At 32.1% G+C, this 11127-nt stretch overlaps 2 protein-coding genes and 1 pseudogene across 3 annotated transcripts; 2 read left to right on the top strand and 1 right to left on the bottom strand.

Annotated features, from left to right (window-relative positions):
* Nucleotides 1-834: 834 nt before the first annotated feature.
* On the top strand, nt 835-4523 carry LOC137832108 (DNA-directed RNA polymerases IV and V subunit 4). Its single transcript, XM_068640107.2, has 11 exons — nt 835-910; nt 1116-1179; nt 2240-2317; nt 2425-2484; nt 2657-2740; nt 2941-3052; nt 3152-3229; nt 3412-3445; nt 3525-3593; nt 4101-4200; nt 4275-4523. The coding sequence occupies exons 2-10, from the start codon at nt 1134-1136 to the stop codon at nt 4173-4175; spliced, it is 636 nt and encodes a 211-aa protein (XP_068496208.1). The 5' UTR covers nt 835-910; nt 1116-1133; the 3' UTR covers nt 4176-4200; nt 4275-4523.
* A 952-nt stretch (nt 4524-5475) lies between these two features.
* LOC137833138 (uncharacterized protein At4g26485-like) lies at nt 5476-7047 on the top strand (annotated as a pseudogene). Its single transcript, XR_016521760.1, has 4 exons — nt 5476-5485; nt 5531-5778; nt 5910-6081; nt 6858-7047. The product of XR_016521760.1 is annotated as an uncharacterized protein At4g26485-like (transcript).
* Nucleotides 7048-7485: 438 nt separating this feature from the next.
* On the bottom strand, nt 7486-9896 carry LOC137832107 (glucan endo-1,3-beta-glucosidase 5). The gene is made up of 2 exons (XM_068640106.1): nt 9336-9896; nt 7486-8827 (listed from the first exon to the last, which is right to left on the bottom strand). Exons 1-2 carry the CDS (start codon nt 9677-9679, stop codon nt 7714-7716), a joined length of 1458 nt encoding a protein of 485 aa, XP_068496207.1. The 5' UTR covers nt 9680-9896; the 3' UTR covers nt 7486-7713.
* Between the last annotated feature and the right edge of the window lie 1231 nt (nt 9897-11127).

The following is an 11127-nucleotide window of genomic DNA, read 5'->3' as shown; positions in this document are numbered from 1 at the left end:
ATATTCATTTGTATAAATGACATAATATTCCAAAACACCATAAAAATAATCAATACTAATTTGTAAAAATATTTTTATATTAAATAAGTAAATGGTTTATACAATATTTTTATTTTATCATTCAAATAATTTTACTATTATGATTTTCTCTATCGCATCTTGTCTTAAAATAATAAGATGATATATAAAATTACATGTCATTATGGCATATATTTTTAATAACAAGATATTTTATGCCACATCATCAATTAATAATAAATAAAATAGACTAAATCAATAAATAATACGAGTTATTATTACTATTGTAATTACAAAATTAAAAAAAAAACAAAAATTTCTTTAAAATATATTTTAATTTGTCTTTTATATAGTAATTTAATGCATGAGATATTAAAAAAAAAAGTTGTACCAAGTATGTGTGCAAAAGTTAACGATTATGTGATTTATTTTTGGATGAAATAGTAATATACAAGATAATTTAGAAAAAAAATTGTATAAATCAAATGACTAAATTTTCATAATATATTCTATAATATTTATGTAGAGCTGATAAGAAGTTTTATTAAAATTACGCTGATTGACATGGAATTTTAAATTATAAGTTATAATAATAAAAATTATTAAGTTATGAAAAATTTAAATGTAAATAAAAATTATTAAGATATAAATCTCATAAAACCATTGAAAAGGTTTCATTACAATTTACAAATAATAGAGTGAGACTTAAATAAAATAAATTAGAGATAAAATTGATATAAAAATAGTGCCACCTGGAACTGTAGAAGCAAGTTTGAAAAGACCTACATGCCCTTTTATAATACATTGAGGCTTTAGTCAAATTCTCATTTTATTCTTCTTCTTCATCCCCTGTTCCCATTTCTCCTCCCTCACCATCTTTGCCCATTCTGTGGTAAGTGAAGCTTACCATAACTTTCGTGACTAACCCATGTTTATGTTCCGAGTAAAACTGTCTTACATGTTGCCAAAATCCTTTCTTTTTCAAAATCGGAATTCAGTAACGTTCCCAGTTACACTGAACCCTCCAACAGCACTTTCTTTTCCGATCATTGGGCTGTTTGTTTTACCTGCATTGTTCTCTGCTTGAAATTTTGTAGGTGAAGCGAGTCTTTGCGATGTCGGAGAAAGGAGGAAAGGGCGGTTCTCTGTTAAGCAAAGGGGGTATGTATTGGATTAGACATTCCATTGCTTTCTGTTTTACCCTCAATTGAAGTTTTGATTTTCTTTTTTGTCTTTTTTTCTTCTGGGTATTTGGTTTTCTCCCTGGAGTTTTGAATTTTCTGACTGGTGTATTGGGTTGACATGCACAAATATAGGGTCGGATTTTGGGTCTTTTGACACCTAGGACTGATGTTGATGCTGGTGGTCTCTTGGAAAATTATGATGTTTAATCGGTTGTCAGATATCATATGGTGGAACTGATTTTTTTTATTGAAATGTATCTGTGCCCACGCTTCTTTTTTTATTAATAAAATTTAGGGAGAGAGATGGGGTTTAAAGAGCTTACAATCATACTTACATTTACCTTATTTGGGAGAGATGAGAGGGGTTCGAATATGTGAATTGTTAGATGCAAAATTTGGGTTTGCTCCGCATGCCCAACCCCTTGGGGTTTTCTCCCACCCCTTTTGTTGATGTCTTTGATACGTTATCCTTTGATTTTGCAAAAGTTGTTTTGTGCCCTTATATCTCAGGGTTCATATATGGTTTGGAAAACAGAAGTTGTGTCTTCAGTTTTTGTTTGATTACAAAAATGCTGTGCTGTTTCCACTTTGGTTTTGTATTGAAAAGGTTGTTTAAGGAAACAGTGAAAACAGACAAATGACAATAATAAGAAGTTGATTTCATTATTTCGTATACAAATTTTTGAAAATAGAGGACAAAATGAAATTAAGGCACCAACTCTTCGATATATTTCTTGCTGGAAGTATCCCTGATCCCATTGATACCGAGTAGGACCAAATAATTCAATGGGGGTTATTTTTATAATTAAGAAAAGGAAGATACAAGATGAAAACAGAAAACGTGTTTTGAAACCAAATGACCCTAAATATTTTAGTTTCTTTTGATTATTGATATGGGATTCTGTTTGGATAACTTAACACCTGTGTTCATTTTGCCTTCATTAATCAGAAGCACATGATGGGTGGTAATGTTTAAAACCAGTTTGTGATTTAAACACTTAACTGATGATTTTTTTTTTCTGCTTTTTCCCTGCTAGGACTAGGATCCATGAAAGGGAAAGATGACAGTGCAACAAAATCAGCGAAGGGAAGGAGGGTTCAGTTTTCTAAAGATGGTTAGCTTCATTATTCTACATCGTTGTATTGCTTCTCAGTGATGGAAATACTAAAGCTTCTTTGTGCAATCGCCTTACTGAAATTATTGCTTGATTTTCTATTATAGGTCCATATGAATCTGGAATAAGTAGTAGTTCACACTCTTCACTAAAATCTGGTGGAAAAGGTGAGAGTGTAATTCCTGAAGTTCTTATTGTATTCATCAGTTTGGTAACGTTGCATCTTGAGCACATCTTCAACATAATCTTTAAATTTATTGCTGGTTATTCTTTTACTCTCTTAATCATGCTCCCTTTTACTGGACTGCTGTTTTTTTTTTCATGGTGATTTTATTGAAGGAGGAAAGGGCGATAAGGTTGCAAATGGTGGGAAGAGCTCTCAGTCAAAAGACTCGCAATCATCAGAACAAAGAGTGGATCAAAGTTGGTGCTTTTCTTCACCTTATGTGTTTCTTCTGTTAATTTTTTTGAATCAATATATTATTAATTTGTACTTGTATTACACTCACCTTGTGATTTAACCATCTAGGTTAAGCGACCATATGAACTTATTCTGTATTGCATGAAACCATACTTTTCCTCTGTTTAATTATCAACAGTATTATTTCTTGGGTGACATGCAGAACTACCAGAAAATATCAAGTGCCTTATGGACTGTGAGGCTGCGGATGTTTTACAAGGAATTCAGGACCAAATGATCATGTTATCTAGAGATTCAAATATCAAAATGCCCACGTGAGGGAGACACAAGCTTTTTTTTTATTGAAAATGATCGTGATCATTAGAGTAGAAAATCTATTTAAGTGATCTGAATCTCTTTTTTGTCCTGTATAGGCCATTTGAAAAGGGATTGCAGTATGCCAAAAACAATAGCAAGTATACAAATGCACAGTCTGTTAGACACGTTCTTGAGTATCCTTAATTTTCCACTCTGGCGTTTGTCTATGCATCTATTGTTATATGACTGCCGGCTGTGTTTTTTTTTTTTTACTTTATTCACGTGGATATATGTAATTAATTGCTGTTATGCTTTGTGTCACTCTGCTCTCTTTTCTCCACAAATGTTGATGTTCATCTCTTGACTCAAATATCAGACCTCTTGCAAATAATGGTCTCACTGACAGTGAGGTATGATATAGACCATCTTATTACTGTTTCTTTGTTCTTATGTGCTATCTAACTTTCTTGACATCACTACCCACTGCAGATATGTGTGATTGGTAATGTATGCCCAGAAACTATTGATGAAGTTTTTGCTCTTCTCCCACCATTGAAGGTATGGCATGGAGCATTTTCTGTTTCTTTCATTGAAATCATTAGTGGACGAAGGCTAAGGTTGTTTTTCTTAATCATGTAATAAGGTTTTTTCACTACTCATGGATAAGTGTTTATTAAGAAAAAAAAAGAGGTCTTCTTTGAATAAGAAACAGTAGTTGAAAAATTGATTTCATTTTAGACCAACAATCTTCGAATAGGGTAGGTGTCATTTTGATTTTGGATACATTGATGATAATTTAACTAAATATATGTAGGAAGTCATAAGGAGTTTGGCTGTTTTAGCCCAGTGTTGATAGAATGTCACTGACTGATTTTTAATCCAAAGCTACATTGGTGACCAAGCGAAAATTGCTAGTAATACATTATTTTTTCTTAAATTTCAACCAATTAAGAATGTTCAACAGAGTGTATTAGAGACTGTGTTTTCAGTACTACTTCTTATAAAGAATATTATGTCAACTGGGTATCAATGAAGATGCCATCTCATGGTATGTATGTATTTCAGGGTAAGAGAAACGTTCAGAGGGAAGTTCTTGAAGATTCATTGAGTGAGCTTGCGAAGCTTAGACAGCCAATGTAGAGCCTAATAATGCAAGAACTTATGAGTGAGTATTCTCGTTTTATGCATTGATGCAGTAACTGGTATACTTCTCATGGGCATTTTCATGTTTTGGGGCAGGTTTGGCGTGTAGGAGATATGTAGCACGTGGAACAGTTTTCAAACTTTACAACTTGTGTAAAACTTTAATGAATCCATGTTTATATTGGTTATCAGTTTCTAGTCATATTTCCTACTTGGCTGTACAGAGGTGGTGTACTGTAGAACTTATGGATGAATTTTGCATGCTCAAGACCATGGATGGATCTTGTATATGCCTATGGTTTGACAGAAAGAGGCTATAGATTCATTGAGAAAGTTTCTATGGAATAGACACTCTAATACGGAACTACTAAGCATAATTATCTGCATGAATTAATTTGTAGAACTTATTTTCTATTAGCTTCTCTAAAATTGGATTTCAACAATATGGAGATTTATTTTTTTAATTTTTATGAATTAAATGTTTATGCAGAAGGATTTTTCAAATAAATTCCATTAATGGTATTGATAATAACTAATTCTAAAATTATTTGAACCAAATTAATACAAATGAGCTCGATTCGGGACTAGAAATTGTGAAAATTTAAATTTGTTGTTGGGTTAGAAGATGCAAAGTAGATTTTTCTTTTTATGAAAATAATAATTTATTTTTATGTAATAGGTCTTCCCATGAAAAGTTTAATTCCAATCTAAAAAAATGGTTTTAAAATTAAACCATAAACCTGTCAAAAAGTGTAATTAAGATTTAATGGTTTAATTGAGGTTAAACTGGTATTTATAAAATTATTTTTAGTATTTAAAATACACTAATATTATTTTTTTTTATAAAATTTGTATATTATACTTCAATTTGAAATTTTAATAATGAATATCAACATTTATTATTAATAATAACTATATGTGTAAAATTAAAAAAATAAAAATAATCAATATTTTAGTTTACTTTATATTTTGTTACGAAAAAAAATTATAATTATGATTTATTTTTGGAAAGGCTTTTGACTTTTTTTTATACCTATTATATGCATGATTAGTTTTATGTCTCGAGGGACCTATTTTTTTAGGCTAGTTCATGTTTAAAAATCATGAAAAACTTTTTTTAAATAAGTAATTGTCATATGATTTCGTTATTTCTAAAATTTTTGAAATTTATTTTATTTTTTTATAAAAAATTACAATATCTTTAGATAAAATAATATATTTAAATTTAGAAAAATGAAGAAAAAAAATAGAAACGTATTTTATCCCTTAAAAAACTATATTATAGTAATTTTTATGCATGTATCGTAGTAAGTTGTGATGAAGCAGGGAATTGTCTTGATTTTTTGGGGGAGAATTTGTTATTGCAGGCTGCATACATATAGAGAGGGTTTATGATGATAATCTTTATGCTGATGATTATGATCAAGACTCACAGTTAAAGGATGAAGAATCAGCAAAGGCAGAGAAATGGAAAAAGCATTACTCATCAAAGCATATATGATTCTCTTTGTTGGGGAGGGTGACTTTTCTTTTTCTCTTTGTTTGGCCAGGGCTTTTGGTTCTGCCCACAACCTCGTTGCCACTTCCCTCGATTCCCACGGTCAACCCCATCAAACAAACTATTCACTTTTCCGTCTCTTTTCACCCATGGACATGGAAAGATTCAATCTTGGACCCTTTTCCATCATACCCTTTTCATAGTCTTTTGTTTTTTTGTTTTTGTTTTTGCAGATGACTTTGGGAAGAAGTACTGTAATGGACTCAGCAATGTGCTGGAACTTGAAGAAAGAGGTTCAAGGAAATGTGTCAGCATTTTCTTCTCTAGACCAGAGGTTCAATCCCATTGTGTATAACTTCCCACATGCTGGCTTTATATACCCAGAGAAAGCCACTGCGAGATCCAGTTATGTTTCCTTTCTCAGTAGCTTTTTCTTTTTAGTTATTAGATTTTGTTAGTGATCATATTCCTTCTACATGCAGGCTTGATTGAGGTTGTTATTAGTTTCAAATATTTGGTTTTGTTCATCAATAACTTCATTCTATGACTGTAACAGAGACAAAAGAGTATGAGTGTCAACTTATTGTCATTGCTAGCAGCAACTTCCAGCCATGCAGCTGTTTTGGTAATTGTGTCGGAGCTTTGCTTGAAAAAGGAAAAGAGAATAATCTGTGAAAAAATTGAAACATATTTCTACTCTTTTCATGTTTATTATTCATTGTACTGTATAGTTTGCTTCTCTACTTCCTAAATTCAGGCAAATGTGTATGGTGACACAAATTTTAGACAAGGCTCCTCCTCTAAAGTTAGCAAGTAGGAGGATATTCTCTCTTGAAGCTGTTTTGTTAATTAAAATAACAAAAAATAGTATGCAGAAAGTGGGAATTTATTGGAACCGATGCTTGACCTTGGTGAGTTATTTGAACAAAATAAAAGAAGAAAAATAGCCAACTAAACCAAGTGAACCCTTTGGTTTTCCTTTCAAGAGTGGATTTATTGGAACCGATGCTTGACCTTGGTCATCATGTAGTTGTGTTTAATTTTGACAAAATTAAGATAACACGGGAGTTTATTGGTGCATGTATTCTTGTCTAGTACACCATCGCAAGGACAATGGAGACACGTTTGCTTTAAGTAGAATTTGTTCTTCATCTATTGAGAATGGACATGGATTACTACAGGTTGAACAAAAGGTTGCTGAAGGGATTTTTGGCAAATGCCAAGGCTCTATTAAAGAAGGACGATGGGGAGATTCATGTAACACAGAAAGGAGAATTGCTTCCTGCACTAAAATTAACTGAAAGATTTCAAATGTATTTATTTGGAAGATTAACTTTCACTGATCCCCTTTGTGAAAGAGGAAAAATATAAATGGGGAGATATTGGTTTTATAACAATAAATTGTGATAAAAACTACAAATAAAGCTAGTAATTTTTCTTTTTTACAGATATCTTCATCATCTATCCAAGGAATTTTCAAAGGGTACTAATAGTCTTATTCCTTCCTATGCGTTGTAGAATGATTTCGTGGTATAACTTATTGACACAGTACAGTACTTCCTTTAAACTGAAATAAAAAGGATGGATGACTCCAAAGTGAGAAAGTATGTAAAGGGAAAAGGTAAAAGCTTATCCATCCCTAGATTGAATTAAAGTATATCCTATAAACTAAACAATTTAATGGCAGATAGATACTAAATGTCAGAAAGATTTGAATTCAGTGCTTGCCAGAAATGCAAACTGTAATGCATGATGCTCTTGCTCTTCCAGAAGAGGTGAATTAAAAAAATTATATTATGATCCATTCAATTAATTGAATAGGAATCACCAGAACATATATAAAATAAATATGTGTAATATTCAATACAAAGTGATAGTGTTTATACCGTCTCTGATATGATACAATGACTTAATCATATGCTGGGCTACAAACCATGAATCTTTTGAATATTTCTTAGGTTAAATAGTATATCAGCTATTCTAGTTCTAATAGTCTAAGAAGAGGGGACCATCAAAAACCCACTAATGAAACCTATGTCACATTGGAAGCAGAAAAATCCCATGTAAAATCAGAACTAACAACAGAATCCACCACTGATATGTTGTTTGAGACGAAGATGAATCTGTGCCTTTATCTGTAACGCCTACAAGAAAACGACAATCACCGATTGAAGGATCTAGGAAAGTAACGATACCAAGCCCATCAAACTCGCAGCTACGTGAATCTTGCATTTGTAGCTGATAATAGCTGTTAAAAGCATATGATACATTTCCCTTCTCACCAATTTCATTACATGAACCACCATAGTTAAGGGTAGTGCAGTCTGCAACACTACAGGCTAGTCTCATATGGTTTACTACATTTGTCAAATCACTGGAGGGGTTTGCCACACACCATCTAGATGGAAGATACTCAACATTCCTTGCATTTTTCAATTCCTTGTTCCCAAGTAAAAGGTTTAGCGGATACTTTGCCTGTCCATCAAAAGAGAATATCCCCCAGTGTCTTTCAAAGTTTCCAGGAAGTGTGCTCTTAGCTCCTTCATCAAACAGACTGAAAAGATAAGCATCCATAGGTGGAGCATTTGGCCTCAAGGGGGTCCCTTTGTTACTTGCAACGTGATTGATAAAGCCTTGATTGAAAACCTTTGCAGCAGTGGTATTTGCACCAATGGCTCCATCAGAGGGCCAACCGATTTCTCCAATGACTATAGGCATCTGACCATATCCAAGCTTAATGAGGGCAGCAACTAAAGTGTCATAGTTTCCATCAAATGCATTAGTGTAAACATTGGAACCATCTTGAACAGCATGAGTGGTTCCCTCAAAAAATGCATACTCTTGTGGGAAATCTTTATTGTCATAAAGACTAAGAAAGGGGTAGATATTAACAACAAATGGGGAACCATTTGAGTTGAGGAACTGAACAAGTTGAGTCATGATTTGGGTCAGTTCAGGCCGGAATGCCCCTTGGGAAGGAAGTGCTGAGGACTGATAAGCATCTGCATTGCAAGGGACAACTAGTTTTACATAACCACCAAGATTTGCCTTCACTAGAGACTGTTGTATATTGAGTATTACGGGCATCACTAAGTTCTGATATTGACCATTATAACCTGAAAGGAAAGGCTCGTTTCCAACAGCAACATACCTGTAATACACAGGGTACAAAAGTTGAAAAGCTAGTAGAAATTAAAAACAAAAGGTTCAAAAATATTATTTAGCATAAGATCTCTCTGGACAACCTCCAATGTTGCCTTTTTGTCACCCTAATGGCAAAAACAAATTCTTTGAACAAGACTTTAATTTTGATACAATTACATTGTGAACCAATTGAAAATCACATAGATATGACTTTCAATATAATAATTAAAAATCAACATATTATTATTGTTTGAACAAGACTTGCCAAAAAATATTCAATGGTTGCCATGTATTATTAAGGACTAGTCTACCAGATACTTAATCCAGCCACTATCTCTTTTAAAAATATAACAGTCAATAGAAAACATTCCTTATCAGCATTTTTTTTTATCAAAATAAAATATTGGGTTATTCCCGTTTAAACAATCACCACTTGGAAATAAATCTCAGACATTCTGAAGGTAACTAACAAACAAAAGTTGAGATTTTGAAACAGAAAGGGATTGGATATGCACCTGATATCAGCACCCCCTCTACCCACATAAGCAGAAACATTCTGTCTAACCCACAAATCAGCAGCAGAAGGGGAGGAACTCAAAAGGGGCAGCATCTCATTGGGGATCCCCACCATCACTTGAATGCCACTCCCCATGAGAGCCCTCAACACATCAGAGTCTGCCTCAAAGAGCTTCACTTTTGAGATCTTGTTTTCCCTCAGCAGATCAACCACAGTGGTTGGCTTCAGCCTGTGAGAAGAAATGGTACCCCAGTTGACCCCTATGGCTGATTCCACCATTGGAACCACAGTCCCACACAGAAGCCACAGGTAAAGGACACCACTGAATCTTGGCTCTAACATGCCACACAAAATGCTGATCCCAAACAAAGCGAGACACACACTTTACCTTTGGGAAGAGAGAGAGAGGGTGGTGTGAATGTTTGGAGTTGGAGGATGAAGGACAACAAAGAAAAGACAAGAGATGTGAATGAGTTAATGTTGTTGCATCATAGTTGATGTTGGTCACTTGAGTAAAACTCAAGATAGAGAGTGCGGTTAGTGATTTGCTACTAATGCTAACAGCTCCAAGGTTTTTGGAATTACCATAATGCCCTCACCTTCTCTTTGTTTTTTCCTTCATGTCGGCCGCAGATGTTGCCACTCTAACATTAATAGACCGAAAGATAACTAATCAATTAACCTATTTTTAAAAAAAGTATAAATAACTTTTTCATTTCTCCTAAATTTTTTAAATTTAAATATTTTTTTATAAAACATTAAAATTAAAGAATTCTTTTTATCACGGAACAAATTACTATTATTTAATAGAATAGTGTTATTTGATTATTCTATAAACTGAATGCTATTTTTATAATCTTGAAGAGTATATTTATTTTTCGTAATTGGATGATTACTAAGGTGTATTATTTGATAAAAAATTGAAGAAATCAAATTACGTGATTTTATAATTTATTTATAATAATAAATAAATAAAAATTAAATTAAATTATTTTTAATATAATTTGTTTTAATATTTTAATAATGCTCTTTTATTATAAAAACGGTTACAATAAATTAATTCTTTTAATTGTATTAACTATTTTTTATCATTGTGAAAAAAAAGTTCAGAGTAGGCCATGTGTTTTCATTAATTATTTGTATATTGGACTAATTTAAGATTGAATCTTAACCAAATAGTGAACCAATTAGGATTAATACTTAATAGTAACACTTTTAAAACGAGAGTATAACATGGAAATATTGCTATTGAGAGATTTTCCATCTTATATTAAGAAATATAGCATCCTTTATCTCACAGAATCTTTTTTGTTAGCTTTAGTTAGTACAAATAAACGTATTCAATATTTAACAAAAATATGTGTTTATTTTTAATAAATGTTAAATAACTTAAATTTTAGGAGAAAAAATCCAAAATAAGACACAATTTGCCGTAAAAGTGGCTGTTTTGTTGAAATAGGGCTTAGCAAAAAGCGGGGGCGTAATTATGATTTAGAAGTTAATGAATAGTATATAGTAAAAAAAGTGTCCCAAAAGTTTAATTAATGTATGTTATTGGTAACATGGCATTGGCATCTCATGAAGAGGGTGTCCAACTTCATTGCTTATTCCTCTAATTGATTCATTAAGTACTTATTTCTTCCTCTCAATCATATTTCTATTTCTCCTTAATAAATCAATTAGTTAGTAAATTATGTAGTTATATGGTGATCTCTAATCTATATAGATAGATATTTTATAGTATATAAGGAAATATAAATTATATTTTTATGAATTAATTTTATAAAGTT

This window comes from Phaseolus vulgaris, chromosome 6, assembly GCF_051622355.1.
Source record: "Phaseolus vulgaris cultivar YP4 chromosome 6, ASM5162235v1, whole genome shotgun sequence".
Taxonomy (NCBI): domain Eukaryota; kingdom Viridiplantae; phylum Streptophyta; class Magnoliopsida; order Fabales; family Fabaceae; genus Phaseolus; species Phaseolus vulgaris.
This window is presented reverse-complemented; position numbering and strand designations above follow the sequence as displayed.

Excerpts from the sequence above, each read along its gene's own strand:
- LOC137832108 (XM_068640107.2), top strand. The coding sequence starts at position 1,134 with ATGTCGGAGAAAGGAGGAAAGGGCGGTTCTCTGTTAAGCAAAGGGG. Across the intron at positions 3,053-3,151 it reads TCAAATATCAAAATGCCCAC|GCCATTTGAAAAGGGATTGC; the intron begins GTGAGGGAGACA and ends TGTCCTGTATAG. Across the intron at positions 3,446-3,524 it reads ATGGTCTCACTGACAGTGAG|ATATGTGTGATTGGTAATGT; the intron begins GTATGATATAGA and ends TACCCACTGCAG.
- LOC137832107 (XM_068640106.1), bottom strand. The coding sequence starts at position 9,679 with ATGTTAGAGCCAAGATTCAGTGGTGTCCTTTACCTGTGGCTTCTGTGT. Across the intron at positions 8,828-9,335 it reads AGAGGGGGTGCTGATATCAG|GTATGTTGCTGTTGGAAACG; the intron begins GTGCATATCCAA and ends TGTGTATTACAG.